The sequence below is a fragment of the Nothobranchius furzeri genome, chromosome 7, assembly GCF_043380555.1.
Source record: "Nothobranchius furzeri strain GRZ-AD chromosome 7, NfurGRZ-RIMD1, whole genome shotgun sequence".
NCBI lineage: Eukaryota > Metazoa > Chordata > Actinopteri > Cyprinodontiformes > Nothobranchiidae > Nothobranchius > Nothobranchius furzeri.
The window spans coordinates 66,775,831-66,799,837 of record NC_091747.1 but is presented as its reverse complement, the minus strand read 5'-3'; the positions used below and the strand labels follow the sequence as shown (position 1 = coordinate 66,799,837).

Sequence of the window (24,007 nt, the reverse complement as noted above, 5' to 3'; positions counted from 1 at the left end):
CTAATACACCTCGTGACTATGTCGTCACGATAACTGCCAAAAATGGTCCTGGACCTCCGGCTAAACACGGAGCCAATCCGCCATTTTTTCTTCTCGCTAAGGTTTTTGTAGTCCAACAGGAAGAACGCAGAATGTGTGGTTATTTTAGCCACGCAGCTCAGAACCGTTCCTCTTAAGGAACGGTGGTGTGTCAGTGTTTAAAACCCAGAAGCTGCTGACTAGTGTGTGTGTGTGTGTGTGTGTGTGTGTGTGTGTGTGTGTGTGTGTGTGTGTGTGTGTGTGTGTGCGTGTGCGTGCGTGCGTGCATGTGTGTGTGTGTGAGCGTGCGTGTGCGTGTGAGCGTGTGTGTGTAAGTGCGTGCGTGTGCGTATGAGCGTGCGCGTGTGTGTGTGCGTGCGTGTGTGTGTGCGTGTGCATGTCGTGTGTGTGCGTGTGTGTGTGCGTGTGCATGTCGTGTGTGTGCGTGTGTGTGTGCGTGTGTGTGTGTGTGCGTGCGCGTATGGGGAGTGACAGCCGGGCGTACACCGTGCGACTTTTTCACTTCTTTGAGCCGATTTTCCACTCGTGCGAGAATCCACGAGATTCTCTGGGCGAGTTTAGCGCCGAGCGTCGTGTAGTGTACAGGGGGTTACGAGAGGCGATTAACACCACGTGACCAGCTACCGATCAGCAGTCGTGAGCTCGTACGGACTTCTGGAGTCTTTGATATTTCACTTGTTCCTCGTGAGGGTATCGCACTGTTGAAGCGGCGCTGCGAGCAGCTGCGACCCAAAAAGTATCAGAACCGCTCACGGCGTAGTCATGCATCAACACCGCTCGCCCGCTATTTCCCTAATAACGCACATTGTTCGTTTTTATTTCTACACAGCATTTTTTTACACACAGTGACAAAGATTGTCAAGAAAGCGTGTTTGTCGTGTTCGTGTCAAATTAAACTGATCACAAAACACAGATTTACTTTCTTTATTTCGTTTTCCTCATCCAACCCCCATAAATCCCTGTGTGTCCTCCTGCAGCACTCCCGAAGGACAACAGGCAAGACAAATAAGTCTGACGTGTTGAATAAAAACTGCTATTTTTAGCATATTTTTAGGTCCGACGTGTTGCTACCAGACGTACAGTGTGAGCACATGACTTGTGAGATCTGCTCTGCGAGGAAGTCGTACAGTTTGAGCTGAAGCTGAGTGCTACGAGTGAAAAAGTCACAGTGTCCGCCCGGCTTTAGAGTTAGCAGCCCTGAAACAGCCTGATGGACAACTCTTCCCACATGTTTTAAAAATTCTAACATAACATTTCTGCTACGCTAAATAATGATTTCTCTATAGAACTACAAAGTCTGACTGGGGGAGGAGAGTAGGTCTGCTCTGTGGAGGGGGCGGGGTTTGCAGCTCCTCCAGATTTAAAGAGACAGTACCCAAAAACGGCTCATTCTCAGTCTCCTCAGAACGGGTAGATGAGGGACTTTAGCAACAATATTGAGGAAATCAGACCCAAGAACTGCAGTTCCACTGTGTTTAGACCCCCACTGAATGATTTAGATGTAAAAAGGAAGAATTTAAAGGATATGTCTCCTTTAAGAGGTCATCGACAGAAGGGTTTTATCTGCTTCATTCCTCTGAGATGGTCCAAGCTTAGTGTTGGAGAAGTGAAGGGTGGTCCTGGTCTTATAGCTGTGGACAAGCTCTTCCTACTCACAGAGACCCTGGAGAGATCGCAGAAGTTGCTTTAAACGGAAACATAAGAACTTAACGGGTTCTTCAGCGTCATTAATAACTATTCCTCTTCAGGTTAGACGTCCAGATTCCAGCACACAAGAAGTGCTGCTCTTCCTGTTTTACTGATGCATGGCGTTCCACCACACACCAACAAGGAGGCAAAAAAGGAATATCAAGGGAATTTCTCACCAGCCAAGCATTCAGCTGCTGAATGACCCGGGATCGGAAACATCCACACCAGATAACCGGGAAAGCGCCCTGTCTCCTCCACAAAATCCCCACGACAAACCCCTCTGAGGCTGACCCTTAACGTAGACGACTTTCATGTCAAGAATGTGGATTTGAATGGCAAAAATACCAGAACATCCTGTTTTCCCAAGGATTCGCTCGCTGACACGAGAGAACGACTCCCAGCACTCCTCGCTAAACATCCAGCTGTTAAACAACCATAATTCATGTGGTCATAACCATTACCACCGGTCCTGAGCGGAGATGACCGTTTCAGCCGTATCTATCAGCCCTTGGCTGATCAGTGTTCACCACACAGAGGGAATCTATCTCATTGACAACTTGAACTTTGTTTGGGACCGCAGACGCCTCTTCTCGTCTGACGGGGTTCGCCTGAACAGATATGATTACAAAGACGAGATCAGGAGATCTCCACAGCAGGTCAGCTTTCACAAAGGAGTTCATCTGCTCACCATTCCATGGGCAGCCTGCAGGATGTTTCCAAACCAGAAGATCTCCTCTGAACACTTGGAAGAGCTACTGCATATCAGCATAAAGCAGACAGACCGGCGGACTTCCCCCCTGCTCCACTGACCTCTAGCTTCATTGATCCACCTGAGGTATCCCACCACTCCCCACCCCCATACCCCCTGCAATTCACCCCTCGCCCCTCTTGCCAACTCACCATCCAGACCTCCTGTGTCTGACGTCAACCTGGTCCAGACTGCAAGGAAGAGATTTCTCATCAATGCTTGCCTGGCCTTCATTTAGCTAAATAACACAAAGGTCTTCGTCTTCGTCTTCCTCCGCTTATCCGGGTCCGGGTCGCGGGGGCAGCATCCCAATTAGGGAGCTCCAGGCCGTCCTCTCCCCGGCCTTGTCCACCAGCTCCTCCGGCAGGACCCCAAGGCGTTCCCGGACCAGATTGGAGATGTAACCTCTCCAACGTGTCCTGGGTCGACCCGGGGGCCTTCTGCCGGCAGGACATGCCTGAAACACCTCCCCGGGGAGGCGTCCAGGAGGCATCCTGACCAGATGCCCAAACCACCTCAACTGGCTCCTTTCGATCCGGAGGAGCAGCGGTTCTACTCCGAGTCCCTCCCGAATGTCCGAGCTCCTCACCCTATCTCTAAGGCTGAGCCCGGCCACCCTACGGAGGAAACTCATTTCGGCCGCTTGTATCCGCGATCTCGTTCTTTCGGTCATTACCCAAAGCTCATGACCATAGGTGAGGATTGGGACGTAGATCGACCGGTAAATCGAGAGCCTGGCTTTCTGGCTCAGCTCCCTCTTCCCCACGACAGATCGGCTCAGCGTCCGCATCACTGCAGACGCCGAAACAATCCGCCTGTCGATCTCCCGATCCCTCCTACCCTCACTCGTGAACAAGACCCCGAGATACTTAAACTCCTCCACTTGAGGTAGGACCTCTCCCCCGACCCGGAGGTGGCAAGCCACCCTTTTCCGGTCGAGAACCATGGTCTCAGATTTGGAGGTGCTGATCCTCATCCCAGCCGCTTCACATTCAGCCGCGAACCTACCCAGCAAGAGCTGAAGGTCAGAGCTGGATGAAGCTAGGAGGACCACATCATCCGCAAAAAGCAGAGACGAGATTCTCCTGCCACCAAACTCGACACACTCCACACCACGGCTGCGTCTAGAAATTCTGTCCATAAAAGTGATGAACAGAACCGGTGACAAAGGGCAGCCCTGGCGGAGTCCAACCCTCACTGGGAACAGGTCCGACTTACTACCGGCTATGCGGAACAAACTCACGCTCCTCTGGTAAAGGGACTGAATGGCCCTTAACAGAAAGCCACCCACCCCATACTCCTGGAGCGTCCCCCACAGGGTGCCCCTGGGGACACGGTCATAAGCCTTCTCCAAATCCACAAAACACAGTGGATTGGTTGGGCAAACTCCCATGCCCCCTCCATCACCCTTGCAAGGGTATAGAGCTGGTCCACAGTTCCACGGCCAGGACGAAAACCACATTGCTCCTCCTCTATCTGAGATTCAACTATCGATCGGACCCTCCTCTCCAGTACCTTGGCGTAGACCTTTCCAGGGAGGCTGAGGAGTGTGATCCCCCTATAGTTGGAACACACCCTCAGGTCACCCTTCTTAAAGATGGGGACCACCACCCCGGTCTGCCACTCCCTAGGAACTGCCCTCGATGACCACGCAATGTTGTAGAGACGTGTCAATCATGACAGCCCTACAACATCCATAGCCTTGAGATACCCAGGACGAACCTCATCCGCCCCCGGGGCTCCGCCGCTGTGTAGTTGTTTGACTACCTCAGCAACTTCTGCCCCCGAGATCGGACAGTCCATCCCCAGGCCTTCCAGCTCTGGTTCCTCCTCGGAATGCGCATTGGTGGGATTGAGGAGCTCCTCAAAGTATTCCTTCCACCGTCCGACTATAGCCTCAGTTGACGTCAGCAGCTCCCCATCCCCACTGTAAACAGTGTGAGCGAGTTGCTGCCTTCCTCTCCTGAGGTGCCGGACAGTTTGCCAGAACCTCTTTGGAGCCGATCGATAGTCTTTCTCCATGGCCTCACCAAACTCCTCCCACGCCCGAGATTTTGCCTCGGCAACTGCCACTGCTGCACCCCGCTTGGCTATCCGGTACCTGTCTGCTGCCTCCGGAGACCCACAGACCAGCCACGCCCTGTAGGCCTCCTTCTTCAGCCTGACGGCTCCCCGAACCTCTGGTGTCCACCAGCGGGTACGGGGGTTGCCACCACGACTGGCACCGGCCACCTTACGACCACAGCTAGCAACAGCCGCCTCGACAATCGCAGAGTGGAACAAGGCCCACTCGGACTCAATGTCCCCCACTGCTCTCGGGACGTGGTCAAAGCTCTGCCGGAGGTGGGAGTTGAAGACCGTCTTGACAGGTTCTTCTGCCAGGCGTTCCCAGCAGACCCTCACTATGCGTTTGGGTCTGCCAGGTCTACGCGGCATGTTCCCTTGCCATCTGATCCAACTCACCACCAGGTGGTGATCAGTTGACAGCTCCGCCCCTCTCTTCACTCGGGTGTCCAAAACACACGGCGGCAGGTCAGATGATACGACTACAAAATCTATCATCGACCTGTGACCTAGGCTGCCCTGGTACCAAGTGTACCGGTGGGCATCCTTATGTTCGAACATGGTGTTCGTTATGGCCAAATTGCGGCTTGCACAGAAGTCCAATAACAAAACACCGCTCGAGTTCAGATTAGGTGGGCCGTTCCTCCCAATCACACCCCTCCAGGTCAAGCTGTCATTGCCCACGTGAGCATTGAAGTCCCCCAGCAGGACAATGGAGTCCCCTGATGGAGCACTATCTAGCACTCGTCCCAGGGACTCCAAAAAGGGTGGGTACTCTGAACTGATATTTGGCCCATAAGCACAAACAACAGTCAGGACCCGTTCCCCGACCCGAAGGCGCAAGGAAGCTACCCTCTTGTCCCCCGGGGTAAACCCCAGCACACAGGCGGAGAGTCTTGGGGCTAACAAAAAGCCAACCCCAGCCCTCCGCCTCTCACCCGGAGCAACTCCAGCAAAGTAGAGTGTCCAACCCCTCTCCAGGTCTCGGGTTCCAGAGCCAATGCAATGTGTCGAGGTGAGTCCGACTATATCTAGCCGGTACCGCTCAACCTCTGCCACAAGCTCCGGCTCCTTCCCCGCCAGCGAGGTGACGTTCCATGTCCCAAAAACTAGTTTTCTTGTCCGGGGATTGGACCGCCAAGGCTCCCGCCTTGGTCTGCCACCCGATTCGCATTGCACCGGACCCTTCATGTTCCTCCTGCGGGTGGTGGGTCCACAGTTGGACGAGCCCATGTATCCGGTTCGGGCTGGGCCCGGCCGGGCCCCATGGGCGAAAGCCCGGCCACCAGGCGCTCGCTCACGGGCCCCAACCCCAGGCCTGGCTCCAGGGTGGGACCCCGGTAACCCTCCGGGCCGGGTACTCCGACTCTTCGTTTTAACCGCCATGAAAGATCCTTCGAACACAAAGGTGCCCACAGGAAACCTTGTTAGTCATCTTTGACCACGGTCCTACTTTCCTGCCTGATTTAGATGTTGTCCAGCCTTGGCACACCACCATCAGACGATCAGAGCACCTCCTTCCACAGAACCCTGTCAATGACTGGGTCATGAAATCTGAAGGAAACGTCTAAATCCTACAGAGCAGAGGTGCACAAGGACCAGGCCGTGCTTCAGACATGTCCCTCAGGAGAATGGTAGTGGGTGGTTCTGCTTACCAATTCACTAGTTCCGTTTTCTAATCGTCCCCATCCGGTCTCACCTATGTCACAGCTGTCTCCGGTGTATCCTTGCTCACAGACGCATCTGTCTCCGTCCTCCGTCTTCTCACAGCGGCCATGCAGACACGTCAGCCCCTGGCAGGAGACACCTGGATCCTCCTGCAGGTTACACAACGTCCCTTGATATCCCCTCTCACAGTTGCAGCGGTATGTCTGTGCGTCCACCATCACGCACACACCCCTTACACACCTGGACACAGGTAGACGAGTCTTAAAAGTCATCAGGATGAACTTCACAAACAAACAAACAAACAAAAAAACACAAAAGAACAGAAATGTGGTACAAGGGAAAAGTGAAGAACTGAAATTGATCTTCAGGTCTGAATACATTTCACTCACTTGTTGCTCTCACAGGGGTTGACCCTTGTCGCCATGGTGACAATACCCGATTCACCAAGGCCTCCTGTTATTGGCTGGTTACAGTGTCTTCCTGTCCACCCTGGCTGGCAGTGGCACTGGGGACCCTGTGAGACAAGAACCAAAGCTTGCATAAGTCGTTATCACTAAAAGTGATCCGAGATCAGCCGCTGACACATTTATGAGAAGAACAACGTTGAGGAGAAATGAGGAAGCATCCGAATGAAATCCGGTTTGCTTGTAAAGCTCTGATGATGACAACAGCAAAGAGGACCAAACTGTTCCACACATCAAAATGGAAACAAAACAGTAAAGTGGCACAAAGACATTTGAGCCAAATGCACAAGAGAACAGACGAGTCTTAAGGCCAGATTTGAACACGTTAGCCGGTTTCACACTAAAGGGAAGATCATTCCACAGCCAGTAACGAGCAGACCAATGACAGAAGAGCTCTGTCTCCTGAACCATCAGCAGGTCAGTTCAGGGCGAGACCACTTAGACATCTAGAAACAAACTAAAGAATTATAAAACCTATTTGATAACAGACAGGGAGCCAAGGACAAGCAGATAAAACTGCTTTCATCCATCCATCCATTTTCAGCCGCTTATCTGGAGTCGGGTCACGGGGCAGCAGCCAAAAACGAGAAGCCCAGACTTCCCTCTCACCAGCCACTTGGGCCAGCTCTTCTGGGGAAGTCCCAAGGCGTTCCCTGGCCAGGTGAGAGACATAGTCCCTCCACCGTGTCCTGGGTCTACCTTTAGGCCTCTTCCCGGTTGGACGTGCCTGGAAAACCTCACCAGGGAGGCGTTCAGGAGGCATCCGAACTAGATGCCCGAACCACCTTAACTGGCTTCTCATGAGGCAGAGGAGCAGCAGGTCTAGTCAGAGCCCCTCCCAGATGACCGAGCTTCTCACCCTATCTCTAAGGGAAAGCCCAGCCAATCTGTGGAGAAAACTTTTATCCGCGATCTCGTTCTTTCGGTCACTACCCAAAGCTCATGACCATAGGTGAGGGTAGGAACGTAGATCCACCAGTAAATCGGGTTTCTGACTCAGCTCTCTTCACCACGACAGACCGGTACAACGCCCGCATCACTGCAGATGCAGCACCAATCCACCTATCGATCTCACGCTCCAGTTTCCCCTCACTCGTGAACAAGACCCCGAGATACTTAAACTCCTCCACTTGGGGCAGGACCTCATCCCTGACCCGGAGAAGGCATTCTACCCTTTTCCGAATCAAGACCATGGTCTCAGATTTAGAGGAGCTGATTCTCATCCCAGCTGCTTCACACTCAGCTGTGAACCGCTCCAGCGAAAGCTGAAGATCACGTTCTGATGAAGCCAACAGGACCACATCATCTGCAAAAAGCAGAGACCTGATCCTCAGGCCACCAAAATGGATGCCCTCCACACCTTGGCTGCAACTAGAAATCCTATCCATAAAGGTTATGAACAGAATCGGTGACAAAGGGCAGCCTTGGCCGAGTCCAACTCTCACTGGGGACGAGCCCGACTTACTGCCGGCACTGCGGACCAAGCTCTGACACTGGTCATCCAGGGACCTAACAGCCCGTATCAGAGGGAACTGCTTTCATGTCCCTGTTAAAAACTGAACCAGCTGCAGACGTGTAATCAGGCACTGATGCTGGCACACAGGGTGTCAGTAGTCTAGCGTAATCGTCACTAAGGCATGAATCAGAAGTTTTATTGGGGCTAGTTGCCTCAAATCAAAGAAACCGGTCTTCACCACAGCAAAAAATCCTTCCATTTCCACACCAACACTAGAAACGGTGAGCTTAACGAATAGGATTAACGGTAACCCTTACCAAGCCTAGTAAGAAAAACTTCTGCTTTTCTCTCACTGAAACACAGGAAGTTCGCAAACATCCAGGATTTATGCTCACTCCAATAGTTGAGCTGCAGTAGAGTTGGGCGATGGGACGAATTATTCGACCATCGGCGATAGGCTGAGCTGTTACGGTTGTTTTTACGAGAGGCAATTTGTTTTTTTATTTATTTGTTTGTTTGCCTGTGCATGAGTCTGTAAATAACACGTTTCACACGTTACGCACAGAAAACATCGCAAAGGTAACATCAGCGCATCTGAGCATCCTCTCATACTTTCTCTGACAGCGTGAGCAAGCGGCGTGCTGAGGAGGAGCTGGGAGGGCGTCTGTGACACACTCGACGTCGTGCACAAGAGTGCAGTCGAGTGGAACGCCTTCTATCTATTAGACAGTCCGGTAGACTTCTGGTTGTTTCATTTGGAGAAACGCTTCCTGATTATAAAACTTTGGCTTAAGTAGTGCTCGTTATTCCGCAGCTATCAGTTGGAAACCCTAACCCTAACCCTTGGCTGGCATCAAGATAAAGGTGGAAGGACACCCCAAAACATTGGGATCCCAGTGGAAGCAAGTATGGGAGAACAAGAGTGGCTCAAGGATTGACCCCTGTGGCACACCAAATGACAGGTTAGTCGTGGAGGACACCAAGTCACCAGCTCTGACATAAAAACCTCTATTAGTTAAATAGGATCAAAACCACCCCCCCACCCCCACACACACACACACACCACCACCATCCCAACTACAGACTGTATGTTAAAGGAAATAAAGGGAATTTCAGTGATCCACTGCAGTCATTCATATGATGCTAATCACAGTTACAGTGGAAGATCCATCTAGTCAAACCAGACCTGGACATGAGTCAGGATTATTGATTCACACGAACAATGGGAGGCTGATACCTGTGCAGTGTTTGGTTGGCAAATGCCATGAAGACAGTGAAGTTTTTGACAAGGCTGGCAGCCTGGAACGACGCCCGGCTTCATGTGGCTTCGGGTGAAATCCTGCAGCTCGTGGTTAATATAAAGATTCCTGATGCAGCCGTGGAAGCTGGACAGGTTGAGGGTCTGGGATGAGAGTCCCCGAGAGGCTGGTATGACCTCCTCAGGCAAGCCTGGATGTGGAGACAGACGATTATTTCTGTTTGGAAAGAAAACAGCTAAACTTCTGGACCTGAAATGTTTGTGTCTGACAGAGATTAGCTACTACCTCCTACATATAGAGGAGCTTCTCCTGTCACTGGCTGGCTGTGACCCTGATTGTCCAGGGTTGTTGGTTCTCCTCCATCCACCGACAAGTTCACCATCCGATCGAAGGTCACCAGCTCAACCGTGTGGAAATCTCCGTCGTTAACTGTCTCAGAACTAATCACAGTGGTCAGAAATGTAAAGACTTCATTTAAAATGATAAAACTGAGAGTACACTAGCAAAGAAAGACTTCGGACCTGTTGATGCTCAGAAGTACGTTCCTGGGTGTCATACATTTCAGTTCAATGTTGCATGAAGCAACAATGCAGGGCCGGTATCCTGCATCTTTTAGTTGTTTCCCTATTCCAACACAGTTGATTCACCTGTGCAGCAGCTCATCCAGCTCTCCAGAAGCCCGTGAATGTTTTATCTAATATGATTTTATAATGGCTAGACTGCTTCACGGCAATGAATGAATCAACATTACTGTTTATTATTTTATGACCCATTTCAGATCATAAATACACCAAATGAGTCTACTTGATGATTTATTATCAGTTTCATTCACATATTACTATCAGTAGTTTAACTAATGACTGTTAACATATTTACTTCACATGAAGGGAGGAAAGCTTTCCTACGTGTTTGAGAATAAAATGTGTCGTCTGAGAATTATTTGATGAGGCATGTACACTCCCTGGATTCTGATTGGTCTTATAAACTTATAAACAACCAATTCTTAATAGAGAGAACACTTCCTATATTCACCAGTTCAGCCAAAGCTCCAGCTCATGCGCAGTTACCATCCTTTCAAACCAAACCATTCAGTGGAATTATTTAGCGGCATGCAAACCGTCCCTTCCTAAGATCAAACAACCGTTATTTGCAAACTCGCTAAACTCCATCAGATGCAGACTGCACACACAAAAATAAACAGTCAATGATGGACAAGAGTCTGCTTCTAGACCTGCAGAAAAGGGACAGACAACAATACAACAGGAGCAAACTATCACTGCATCAACCAGATGAAGAAATATAAAATCAACATTATTTTACTGAACAATCACACGATAATAAATCACAGTGTATTTAGTGCCAACCACAGCCTTAAGACGTGTTGAATGTGCCCAAGTCCATACTTATGTGAGCACCTGTGTGTGCACACTCGCTTGTTTATGTAAGGTTTCTCTATAGGAGCGTCCAACAGAGAGTGTGAGGGGCCACAGATCTTCCCCCCAAAGATGTGTAGGAGACGGGGGGAGCTCCAAGTCCCAGAGATCCAGGAGCTGCTCCAGAGCACAGGGTCCCCAAGGAGACTGCAACCAGAAAAGCCCCCGCTCCCCTCGAGAGGAGCAGAGGATCGCCCCGGGGGGCCACAACCAGCAGCCGACAGAGTCCCGGGAGATATCAGCGGCAAGCCCACAGACCCACCCGCAGCCTCCCACCCCCTAGCCGGCCGAGCCCGGCACCCAGGTGTGACTGATTCTTAACAGGAAGCGATGATGCCTGGACGCTACGGTTCCAGACTCTGATCGGATCCATCCAAAATACGGATTTTTCTAGTATTATTGTTTACTTTCTGTTGGACAGCAGGCAGCCATGCTGGCTATCCTGGTTAGTTAACAAAATAAAGACAATAAGGAGCACTTTATCACTTGAGCAAAACTTGGAAAGGGGACTTAAACTCATATTATCAAAGGGAAACAGGAAGTCGTTCTGCTGGAGACTTCAGCGCTCCTGGGGTTAACGACAGTGAGAGCTGGAGGGGTGTGGTTGGGAGGAACGGCCCCCCGATCAGAATCTGAGTGGTGTTTTGTTAATGGACTTCTGTACTCATCATGGATTGTCCATGATGAACACCATCTTCAGACATGAAGGTGTCCATATGTGCTCTTGGCACCAGGATACCTTAGGCCGCAGCTCGATGATCCACTTTGTTGTTGTTTCTTCTGACCTGCGGCCGCATGTCTTGGACACTCGGGTGAAGAGAGGGGCGGAGCTGTCAACTGACCAATCCCCCCCACCCACCCCCACCCCCCACCCCCCCACCCCTTCCCTCACATTCAGTGGAACAGACACGACTCTGCGAGGGGAGAGGGAAGTCTGGACCTCTTTGCCTAGGCTGCTGCCCCCGTGACCTACCCCAAATAAGCAGATGAAGATGGATAGAAACACTGGCTTGTGTTTAAATATAGCGATGAGGGGGTGGTTTGTTTAGGGGTCAGGTGTCAACTGATGGAGAAAGTATGCAGCTGGATGACTGAAATGACACGCGTAACTCTTCAAATACTGAGATCCCAGTCATCAACCAGCAGCTATTGGCTCCAGAGTCAGGTAGATGGCTGTATTACTCAGCGGTTACTGTGGGACAAATAAGTTCTTCATCATTTTGTTGGACAATGAACATTTAAAACTACAAGATGAAGAAGACCCTAGAACTATCGAAAAAAAACTCAAACGTCTATGAATCAAACTCAGCAGTGAAGTTGAATATTTGACGTCTAGCGGACTTTGTTTCTGGAAATGATTTAAATTTAACCTCAAAATGTTAAACACGCAAACAATTCATCTGTGTTTGTTAAAATACTAAAACGTCAGAAAAGCTGAATCAGCTGATCCCAGCTGTCAGCACGGTGGTGGAGGGCTCATGTTTGGGCTCCTTCCAGTCATCAAGTCCACCATGATCTTCTCTGTAGACTAAAGTCTTCTAGAGTGAGATGTGGGTCTATCTGTCTGACAGCTGGTGTTTGGACCAAACTGGGTTATAAACCAGAACCACGATCTAGACACAGCAGCAGGTAAAGAAGAGTGGAGCAGAACTCTTCCAGAACCATGCCAGAAACAGTCCAGCTGCTGGAGGAGGTTCTACCAGCAGATCAGAGATCAGGCTTACAATTTTAATCTAGTTTTTTAATAAATAAATAAAATCTGATGAATGTTTCTATGAACTTAGATTTGAATATCGTATGAACCTTGTAGGGGATGGACTTTGCATCCTTACAGTAAACAGCAACAATGATGGATGTTTTAGGTTACTATAAGCCCATTATAACCTGCTCCCACTTCTAACCTCTAACACAGAAACAGTTTTAACTCACAATCCAGCCCGTGAGCCTCTACATGTGTAACGTCTCTGTTACCGCCTCTACATGTGTAACGTCTCTGTTACCGCCTCTACATGTGTAACATCTCTGTTACCGCCTCTACATGTGTAACGTCTCTGTTACCGCCTCTACATGTGTAACGTCTCTGTTACCGCCTCTACATGTGTAACGTCTCTGTTACCGCCTCTACATGTGTAACGTCTCTGATACCGCCTCTACATGTGTAACGTATCTGATACCGCCTCTACATGTGTAACGTCTCTGATACCGCCTCTACATGTGTAACGTCTCTGTTACCGCCTCTACATGGGTAACGTCTCTGATACCGCCTCTACATGTGTAACGTCTCTGTTACCGCCTCTACATGTGTAACGTCTCTGTTACCGCCTCTACATGTGTAACGTCTCTGTTACCGCCTCTACATGTGTAACGTCTCTGTTACCGCCTCTACATGTGTAACATCTCTGTTACCGCCTCTACATGTGTAACGTCTCTGTTACAGCCTCTACATGTGTAACATCTCTGTTACCGCCTCTACATGTGTAACATCTCTGTTACCGCCTCTACATGTGTAACGTCTCTGTTACCGCCTCTACATGTGTAACGTCTCTGTTACCGCCTCTACATGTGTAACATCTCTGTTACCGCCTCTACATGTGTAACGTCTCTGTTACCGCCTCTACATGTGTAACATCTCTGTTACCGCCTCTACATGTGTAACGTCTCTGTTACCGCCTCTACATGTGTAACGTCTCTGTTACAGCCTCTACATGTGTAACGTCTCTGTTACCGCCTCTACATGTGTAGCGTCTCTGTTACCGCCTCTACATGTGTAACGTCTCTGTTACCGCCTCTACATGTGTAGCGTCTCTGTTACCGCCTCTACATGTGTAACGTCTCTGTTACCGCCTCTACATGTGTAACGTCTCTGATACCGCCTCTACATGTGTAACGTCTCTGTTACCGCCTCTACATGTGTAACGTCTCTGTTACCGCCTCTACATGTGTAACGTCTCTGTTACCGCCTCTACATGTGTAACGTCTCTGTTACCGCCTCTACATGTGTAACATCTCTGTTACTGCCTCTACATGTGTAACGTCTCTGATACCGCCTCTGCATGTGTAACGTCTCTGTTACCGCCTCTGCATGTGTAACGTCTCAGTTACCGCCTCTGCATGTGTAACGTCTCAGTTACCGCCTCTACATGTGTAACGTCTCAGTTACCGCCTCTACATGTGTAACATCTCTGTTACCGCCTCTACATGTGTAATGTCTCAGTTACCGCCTCTACATGTGTAACGTCTCTGTTACCGCCTCTACATGTGTAACGTCTCTGTTACCGCCTCTACATGTGTAACGTCTCTGTTACCGCCTCTACATGTGTAACGTCTCTGTTACCGCCTCTACATGTGTAACGTCTCTGTTACCGCCTCTGCACAACTGGGACCCAAACTGTGTGAGTGGCATTCTCACAGTGCCTGCTTTAGCTCAAGAACGTTAAAAAAGTTCTGGTCTGAATGAGGTTTTCACATATGCACACGTGTGTCACCTGTAAATGGTGGTGGCAGGCAGGTTGCCAGGGTCGAAGGTGACCCTAACACGACCCTGATGGAGCTCCACAGCAAAGGGCTCGTCGTCGCCGTTATAGAGCAAGATACCGTTTTCCTCTGCTGTCGACACCTGAAACACCAAGAAGACAGACGTCCTCTTATGAGTTCTCAGGCTACAGGTGAGCATCACCTCATCACACGTGGAAGACTCACCTGCAGTGTGATGTTGCTCTGAGGCCAGTTCTTCACATCTTGAAGCTGAACATAAGAATCTCTATCAACAAAGTTGACGCTGACCAGTTTCTCGCAGCTCTGACCCTCAAAGCCCGGTGGACACTGGCAGACTGCAGTTCCCTGCTTCTCGTCACAGGGGGCGCCGTTCTGGCATGGAGCCAGTTGGCAGGGGGAGGGGGGAGGAGGGACCACCTCGCAATATTCACCACTGAGAAAGACCAAAAAAAGCCATGAAGAGCTTTGTGTTTTTGCTGTAATGCAATAAATAAGTCATCTGATATTTGCTATTTTAAGTCTTTCTAACGTTTGCATCACTGGAAGGATGAGAACAAGTTAATGAAAAACAGCTAATGGTTGTTAAAACCCCAGCAACTCATACAGAACAAGGTGGTTCAGGGAATTTTAGGAAGATGTTTGTGAAAAAGTCCACTCCTTAACATCACCCTTCACTCCACCCACACAAGAAGGCGGTGCTTGCCGACGGAGAGGGTGAAGCAGTTTTCTAGGGGCGGTCATGAACTCTGCACAGATGTCAGCACATCAAGACTGCTTTGGCGGTGAGTGATGTCACTGATCAGCGTGAAAAAGCGTCCACAGTAATATTGATAGTATTAAAACCATTTATTCTGTCAAAGTTTATCATAATTGAATCCATTCAGAGGATGTGGGCAGCTGTGTGATGTAAAGTGTGGTGTTCAATGACCAGATGAAGTGTTGGTTTTCTTGGTGCTCTTTGAGACAACAAAGCCCGTTGACTGGGGTTAGATTTTAAACACGATGGGTGTTCGTTTTTCTTTGCTTCCAGTCTGCTTCACCAGCAACTCTTCATGCCGGTTGTTTTGGACGACGTCTGCTGATGTCATTTCCTACTGAGTTACAACCAATCAGAGTGAGTTAACCAGAGGTTCTGCTCAGCTACCCCACCGGGTCGTTCGGAGAACCTACCCCTGAGCAAGTATCAGAAGGCTCCTGAAAACAGCCCGGTCAGGTGGAAACACGCATGTCAGGAGGTTCCTGTAAACCTAGCCCACAGTTCCGGAGGTGGAAACATGGCTACAGATGTTTCCAACACTATTAGACACAAATTTATCAGTAAAGAAAGTTGATGTGGGGGTGACTTGCTCTTTAACAATAATAAGAGCAAGGTCAGAAGATCTCCCATATAAGGTCTTAGAGTTCTAAGGTTCTACCGTTTAACCACGCATCACTTGTCGATGTGTAGAACAGCCCAGATAGGGTCATTGATGATGGTCAAAGGGACCAACACAATCTCACCATGAAAGGAAGTCTGAGACGTTCGGTCGGGGAAGTCATCAACCTGATCTTAGGCAGATGGGCTGCTTCTATTCATGAATTTCGATGTTACTAAAAATTTTTGTTTAAAGTGTTTCAAATTCAAAGTTAGACTTCAACTTGACTTGATTATTATTTGTATTTGACTACATCACATGGATTTATGTTTAAACGTTAAGTTGAACTCTCCCCAGAAACTGTGGCAGAAAAAGTGACTTTCAAATGTGACAAAAAGTAGCTCATTATTCCAAAAGACCCTTGAATTTCTGCACATCGTGACACCTTACAACTACAAACATGTTTTTATTGAGATGTAGAGAATCGGAACAGCAGGCCTTCCTGGGATTTAGGCCTTGCCTCTGACTGGGCCGTTGATCTACAGACGAGGACAAAATAGTTGGTACCCTTCAGTCAATGAAAGAAAAACCCAAAATGGTCGCAGAAAAAACTTGAATCTGACAAAAGTAATAATACACAAGTTCTATGAAATTTAACGAATAAAAATCAGACATATTCAGTTGAGGTGGCTCGGGCATCTGGTCAGGATGTCTCCTGGACGCCTCCCTGGTGAGGTTTTCCGGGCACGTCCAACCGGGAGGAGACCTAAAGGTAGACCCAGGACACGGTGGAGGGACAATGTCTCAAACCTGGCCAGAGAACACCTTGGGATTCCCCCAGAAGAGCTGGTCCAAGTGGCTGGGGAGAGGGAAGACTGGGCCTCTCGACTTAGGCTGCTGCCCCCGTGATCCGACTCTGGATGAGATAAGATTTTTTCAACAATGAGAACGGAGCAGGGGGCTCCCACATGTCCACAGGGGACACACCCGGTGGGACATATGTTGGATTCCTGGAAGGAGTGGAAGATCATGTGCCTCTCCCAGCTGTCCATTGAGGACATCAAAGAAGTGTGGATATTTGGTCTGATGATCATTGGATTTCTCCTGATTGGAGTGGGAGGATATCTGGTTTTCTGGAAATTTGGGAAGGCGGGAGCGACTGGAGGGCGACCCGCACCCACAAAAAGCACCGTCCATGTGGAGACTTCTCAGACTGGTACGTTACTCGAGGTGAATCAAAATCAGGACAAAGTTCTAGCTGCGATACCGGTATTAGTGCGCAAAATGGACGTCATCTCGGAGAGTCACCGGACGGTATGGACAAGCTTAAAACCCAAAATTGGCTTCATATAGGAGGAGTGGAGGATCGACCCCGCAGAGGAGATGTGGTGCTACCAACATAACCGGGCTGGGATGTTGATAGTTGGCCCGACAGAGGAAAAGAGGTAGAGCCAGCAGGACTGTGTCCAACAACTTTTCCCAGCCAGGAGAAACCAGGCACCCACTCGTGTTTCGTTATCCAGCAAGCACCCCCACTAACATGTTTAACCAAGCAGTGTTATTCAACCAGCAAAAAAGTACACAATTATGATTTTATTTACTACTTTAAAAAAAAAGAAGCAGAAGAAGAAGCTTCTTAGCGCAATCACCTCCACAGCTTGTCCTCTGTGAACACACAGAGGACACAGCTAAGGTTCAGAGGGTGTCTCCCTAGCTAAAACCTTTCTCGGAGCTAGGCACTAGCGCTAGCTCTGACATGAGTCTGACACTCATGCTGCCTGTCTAATCTAATTACTTGTCATTATGAGCATTTCATTACACCTAAACTGAAGAGTTACGAAAGGATTCACCCCACTCAGAGTTGTCATGACTAAATCTTTTACTTCTGCTGTGAAGTTGGCATTCTTAACTGGAGCAGTTTGCTCTTCAGGAGTGGGTTAGAATACCTGTAGAGGTGAAGTTTGATTGCAGTCATCGCCTCAGAAACTGTACAACCAGCTCAGTGGCCTAGTGGTAGAGTGTCCGCCCTGAGACTGGGAGATCAGGGTTCGATTCCTGGTCGGGTCATACCAAAGACCCAATGCCTCCCTGCTTGACGCTCAGCATTAAGGGTTGGATTGGGGGGTTAAACCACCAAATGGTTCCCGAGCGCGGCTGTGTCTGCAGCTCACCGCTCCCCCAGGGGATGGGTCAAATGTGGAGAACAAATGTCGCACACACACCTGTGTGTGTGTGACAACTAATGGGACTTTACCTTTATTAAGTTAGGGGAACCATCATTTTAGTCCAGCCTGTTCCATGAGTTTATTTATTTTCATCGTTCAGTTGAAGCATGGATGAATACCAATGTCTGGCTTTTATTGATTACATTTCATAGACTTTGTTTTTTATTACTTCTTTCATCACTTTGTCTGCTTATGAGATCATTTTGGGGTTTTCTTTGACTGAAGGTTACCAACAATGTTGTCCACATCTGAAAACCATTCCATTGAAGCTCTTGCTGTATGATCAGGGTCATTCTCCTGCTGGAAGGTGAATCTCCTCCCCACTCTCAGGTCCTTTGAAGTCTCCAACAGGTGTTCTTCTAGGACTGCCCTTTATTCAGCTCCATCCATCTTCTATCAATTATGACCTGCTTTCCTGTCCCTGCAGAAGAAAAGCATCCCCACAGCATGATGCTGCCACCACCATGTTTCATAGCGAGGATGGTGTGTTCAGGGGGTATGAACTCTCTTCCATAGCACTGAATGAGCTAAACAAGGAAATTGTAAATGTTTTCTCTATTACACTCAAGGCCCCATATCCCCATACCCCAGGCTTCTGACCAATCTAGTTCCCAGTCTTCCCAGAGCTGCCAGTACCTGAATCCCTGTGGACAGAGACAGCTGTAGCCATCCAGATGGTCGACACACTGCGCTCCATTCTGACAGCGGTGATCCACACACTCATTATAATCTATGCTGCAATCGGGCCCCACCCAGCCAGGGATGCATACACACCTGGAACCCAAAACATTGTTACATGATGCAAGACTGTGTGTGTGTGTGTGTGTGTGTGTGTGTGTGTGTGTGTGTGTGTGTGTGTGTGTGTGTGTGTGTGTGTGTGTGTGTGTGTGTGTGTGTGTGCGTGCGTGCGTGCGTGCGTGCGTGCGTGCGTGTGTGTGTGCGCGCGTGTGTGTGTGTGTGCGTGCGCAGGATCACCTAGAGCCTGTAGCACCGCTTATGCAGGTGGACTGATGCTGACACAGGTTCCTGCCAGGAGAACAAGGGTCTCCCTCCTCTTCACAGAACGGACCTGAGGATGAGTGGAGAGAGCGGGTGTAAAGGAAACCTGCTCCGACTTTTCACTGAGCTGACTTTTTATTGAGACGATGAAGCTGATGTGAGGACAATGCTGGTGTCAGACCTGTGTAGTTGGGAGGACACAGGCAGCTGTAGTTGCCAACTCCATCAACACAGGTGGCACCGTTGTCACATCCGTTGTCCTCACAGTCGTCCACATTCACCTCACAGAACGTGCCGTGGAAGCCATATGCACACGCACAACTACAATCATAAAAAAGAAACGTGTTTTTGAAGAATAGGGAGTTATTTGGGCCACGAGTGAGGAAAAGATGGAGCACAAGATTGATCGGTGGTTCGGTGCTGCGTCTGCAAGGGCCCTCTCTTAGAGATATGGTGAGAAGGTTGGTCATTCGGGAGGGACTCGGAGTAGATCTGCTGCTCGTTCACATCAAGAGGAGCCAGTGGAAATGACGGCTAAGATGCCTCCCTGGTGAGGTTTTCTGGGCATGTCTAACTAGGAGAAAATCCAAGACCCAGGTCACGCTGGAGGGACTATGTCTCTCAGCTGGTCAGGGAACGCCTTGGGATTCTCCCGGAAGAGCTGGCCCAAGTCAGTGACTTGATGCAATTTGCTGGGTTCCTTATATAGGAAACATTATTTCTGATTGGCTTAATGAACTGTGAATTGGAATGTTTATTATGTGAAGGGCCTTGAGACGACTCTTGTCGTGATTTGGCGCTATATAAATAAACTTGAATTGAATTGAATTGAATTGAAGTGTAGCCAAGTCTGGGTACTCCTGCTTAGGCTGCGGCCCCTGTGACCCGACCCCGGACGAGCAGAGATTGAATGGACGACCCAACACTGACAGGGAAAATATATATTTGTAAGGTATTCAGATACTCATGTGTTTATTATTTAGGTTTCTAATTTGTGTTTTCTGCTTTTGATCAAATTAACCGAATTTTTAATGATGCCTGTAGTGAAACAGGGACTTAAACCATTGTCCACACACACACACACACACACACACACACACACACACACACACACACACACACACACGTCTTGTACCACATAATGTTTAATCTGAAGCTACATATGAAGCATATTCAGGGCAGAGTGTTGTTCCTGTTAGTGTTTAGTGTGAGATGATAGTAAATATTCCCGCTCTTTCTCCAACAACTTTACCTGATAGTAAGCTAACTTTAGGCAAACCAGCAGCACAACAAATATTTTCTAATAAGACTCACAAACCTGAGTCAACACCAGTCTCATCCGAGCTGGGGTTCTGTCGTTGTACTTTTGGTCTAAAAATCGTCCTTATGTCCATCTTCACTCATGCGTTTCAGGCAGAGAGTGTAGAAGAAGCCGGCTGCTGAAGGGCTTCTTCTTCAGTGGTGGAGGCTCAGGCAGGCTGTATACAAACTACTGCCAGCTGCTCCCTCTCTGTTGGACTTTGGTGCTTGTAACGTCACGAAATGGCCTGATTTTGAGATCCCACAGGTCGACTTACCCTGGCTATGATACATCCTACAATCTTTTCCCCTCACAGGAGACTCGAAGTCTGCATGTAGTCCCTTTAATCAGAGCCTACTTCCTCACACCAGCTGGACTGCAGAGATAATGAATGATAAACAATAAACGTTTTCTCCTCCAAGGTCCATCATAGAGGAACTCTTTAAAATAAACTCCTTTATTCCCAGAAAGAAGATTTAACAATTAAAGATAATTAAATATTGCCATTGGTAATTATAAATGAAATGTTATATTAATCTGTGCTCAATGATGGTTTAAGTATGCTTACTTGACGAGGTCATAACATTTGCACTCACAAGTAAAGTTAAGTTAATGCATGACACAGAAGTGAACCTTTTGCCTAAATTTGGATTCTCCATCACACAGAGGGTGTGTCTCTGAGATGCTCGGTAACCTCTCAAACTTGTCAGCCCCTGATTGGCTGGCCAAACCATACTATTGATTCTTTAAAACCAGATGGCTTTGAGCGATTAGTCAGTTCTAGAGCGAGCTTCAGATCGGCCATCTTTAGCAGCTCTCTAACCAGAAGGATTTTGACACGTCGTCAACACCTTAAACCTTTTTCGCACCTGCGAAGCTGAACAACAAGATAGTTTTCCTGCAGAACAAAGCTGACTCCAAACTCCTTCAGAGTTATTTTTAAGACGCTCAGTCTCATCTATCGTTGTGACCCGGGAGACGTCCCAGGACTGATTTGGGCGCATCGAGGTTTTTCTACGAGCCAGGTGCGATGGGGTCGTCAGCCCCGGGACATCTCGGATCCAACGGGGGTCTTCCAGAACGGGTGAGGTAGACACAGCGAGATAGCGTCTGCATGCGGCTCTGATAATAACATCTTTATAGCGTATATGCAAACCAAATTCTTTTATATCCAGAGCTCTGGGAACGGAGATTCTGAATACAATATTCACACATAGGTTCCAGACACCATCTAAGTTCACATCCACTCACAGTAAATAATAGTTTAAACCATTTGTCAAGTCTTAAGTGTTTGTAAAATAAATTCTTACTTTGTTTATAAGCCTGACTGTTTCTTGAATCAAAGCGAAGTGTGTACGATCCCTTAGTAGTTAAAAGAATCCTAGGATCTTCTAATTAATCATACTAAGACCAAGCAGGGGATATTCTATTTATGTAGAGTACCATAGCTTTGGTCACAAGTGGTGGTAATAATAATAAATAGCTCTTAAGCAATTTCCCTCTATTAACATTACAGACCGCATGTTACTTCCACGTTTTAGATCCGGGGCTTTTCATAAAACATTCGGGGCTTGAGCCCAAGTAGCCGGGCCTAACTCCGCCCCTGCATATGACTATAGTCTACATGTCATACACCTGTGAGGGAATCAGTGACAACATTGGCAAATGAAAGATGTGGCTCACTCGTTTAACACTAGAACTCCCAAGGCAGTCATTTAGACTGTTTTCATATTTCGTTATGTAATAACATTAGTTAGATGCATCTCATGTTGTCCTGACTTCCTGGCTTTTCCTATTGTTATGTGTCCTTTATTCTTGCTTTATACTTTCCATAAAATAATGTATCAAAAAACAAATATAGCTGCTCTCCTTTCATACTGCGTGTGAAATAGTGGCTGAAACAGCTTTTAGAAGAACATTCTCAGTGAAACAAGCATGAGAAATGAAGCTGCTTCAGGCGGGGTGGGGAACGCTGGTGAAAACTGGTCAGTAGCAAGTGGCAAAGACTCTGGCCGTGTTCGAGATGAGCCAGTTCTGTGCAGATTCGATCGGCGGTGATCGGCGAGCGGTGCATGCCGGTTAGATTTGTGTCCGACTTGACGCCGACTTGCTCTGACGTCATGCATACGTAGGCAACGATATCCTCTTGAGATCAAGGCAGCCGCAGATTTTGGAGCAAGGTGCTGCAGTTGCTCTCCACCGGCTGCAAAACCTAGAGGATGATGGGAAACTCCTGTCTCTCACCTGATCTAAGATCTGATTGGTTCACATTTTGATCCAAACATCCGGTGGTTGAATGCAAAATATTAGTAGGTCACATGTATTCTGTAAATCATGTTACGTTGATGATGTCATTGTAGTTTAATGAGCTTGAAAGAAAAGCGTCTGGACTTCTTTGATTTGCTTGAAGACGTTTCACCTCTCATCCGAGAGGCTTCTTCATTTCTGAGGTCAAATGGTGGAGAGTCCCAGATTTAAACCCAGTGGGAGTTTCCCCCCGAAGAGGGAACAAAAGACCCCCTGATGATCTTCTACGCGCCAAGGTGTGAGGGTGGGTGTGGGTCCTATTCAGCCAGAGTTTCGGGTGAGCTCATTGTGAAGCCTGCCCCCACCCTATCATGTGAATTCTAACCTCACGTTACAAGAAAAGAAGGCAGTCGCATCACTGAGCAAAGACCACACCATCACTATATTGCCAGCTGATAAGGGAAGGTGCACCGTGGTCCTAAACACAACGGATTACCACGCAAAGATCACTACTCTCCTCAGTGACAACGACGCCTATGAAGCCTTAAAGCGAGACCCCACAAGCAGCTACAAAAAGAAAGTTATAGCTTGCCTTCAAGGCCTTGAAAGGGACAAAACCATCAACCGCCTGACATATCACCACCTTTATCCAGGAGATGCCATACCCTGCATCTACGGACTTCCCAAGATCCACAAGGAAGGTATCCGTCTCAGACCCATTGTCAGTAGCATAAATTCAGTCACCTACAACATGGCGAAACACCTTGCTACCATCCTTGCACCTCTGGTGGGGAACACCCCACACCACATCAAGAACTCCACCGACTTCACTGACAAGGTCCAGAAACTGACCCTGGATCCAGATGAAACCATGGTGTCCTTTGACGTAGTCTCCCTCTTCACTTGCATACCCACTACAGAGGCAGTGGAGACTGTCCGAAAACGACTACAAGAAGACAGCACCTTGGAGGACAGGACCAACTTCACACCCGATCAGATTTGCACACTGTTAGACCTCTGCCTCACCACTACATATTTCACATACAACGAAGGTTTCTTCAGACAAAAACATGGCTGCGCCATGGGCTCCCCCGTGTCACCTATTGTAGCCAACCTTTACATGGAGGAAGTGGACAGAAAGGCTCTTGGCTCTTTTAAAGGGAGAGCACCCAGCCACTGGTACAGATATGTGGATGACACCTGGGTCAAAATCAAAACACAGGAAGTGGAATCCTTCACTACGCACATCAACGCCGTGGACAAAAACATCAGGTTCACCAGGGTAAACATGAAGGACAACTGCTTGCCTTTCCTGGACTGCGCTGTGCACTTTGAAGAAAATGGCAACGTCAACACTGAAGTGTACCGGAAGCCCACGCACACGGACCAGTACCTCCTCTTCGACTCACATCACCCTCTGGAACACAAACTTGGAGTAATGAAGACCTTACACCACCGGGCTGAACATGTTTCCTCTAAGCCGGAAGGGAAAAAGAAGGAACACACACATATAAAGGAATCACTTAAAGCATGTGGCTATCCTAATTGGGCGTTTATGAAGTCAGC

The 24,007-nt window shown here is 48.5% G+C and overlaps 1 protein-coding gene across 1 annotated transcript in view; it reads right to left on the bottom strand.

Moving 5' to 3' along the window:
- The window catches only part of slit1b (slit homolog 1b (Drosophila)), a 111,466-nt gene that overhangs the window by 4,668 nt on the left and 82,791 nt on the right, over positions 1–24,007 (bottom strand). The window contains exons 29-37 of the mRNA XM_054751886.2: positions 19,076–19,215; positions 18,871–18,964; positions 18,532–18,669; positions 14,520–14,748; positions 14,306–14,436; positions 9,673–9,827; positions 9,366–9,577; positions 6,598–6,722; positions 6,240–6,448 (exon numbers count right to left, since the gene is read on the bottom strand). Of these exons, the coding sequence (XP_054607861.2) occupies positions 6,240–6,448; positions 6,598–6,722; positions 9,366–9,577; positions 9,673–9,827; positions 14,306–14,436; positions 14,520–14,748; positions 18,532–18,669; positions 18,871–18,964; positions 19,076–19,215 (1,433 nt within the window). The remainder of the gene's footprint in view (positions 1–6,239; positions 6,449–6,597; positions 6,723–9,365; positions 9,578–9,672; positions 9,828–14,305; positions 14,437–14,519; positions 14,749–18,531; positions 18,670–18,870; positions 18,965–19,075; positions 19,216–24,007) is intronic.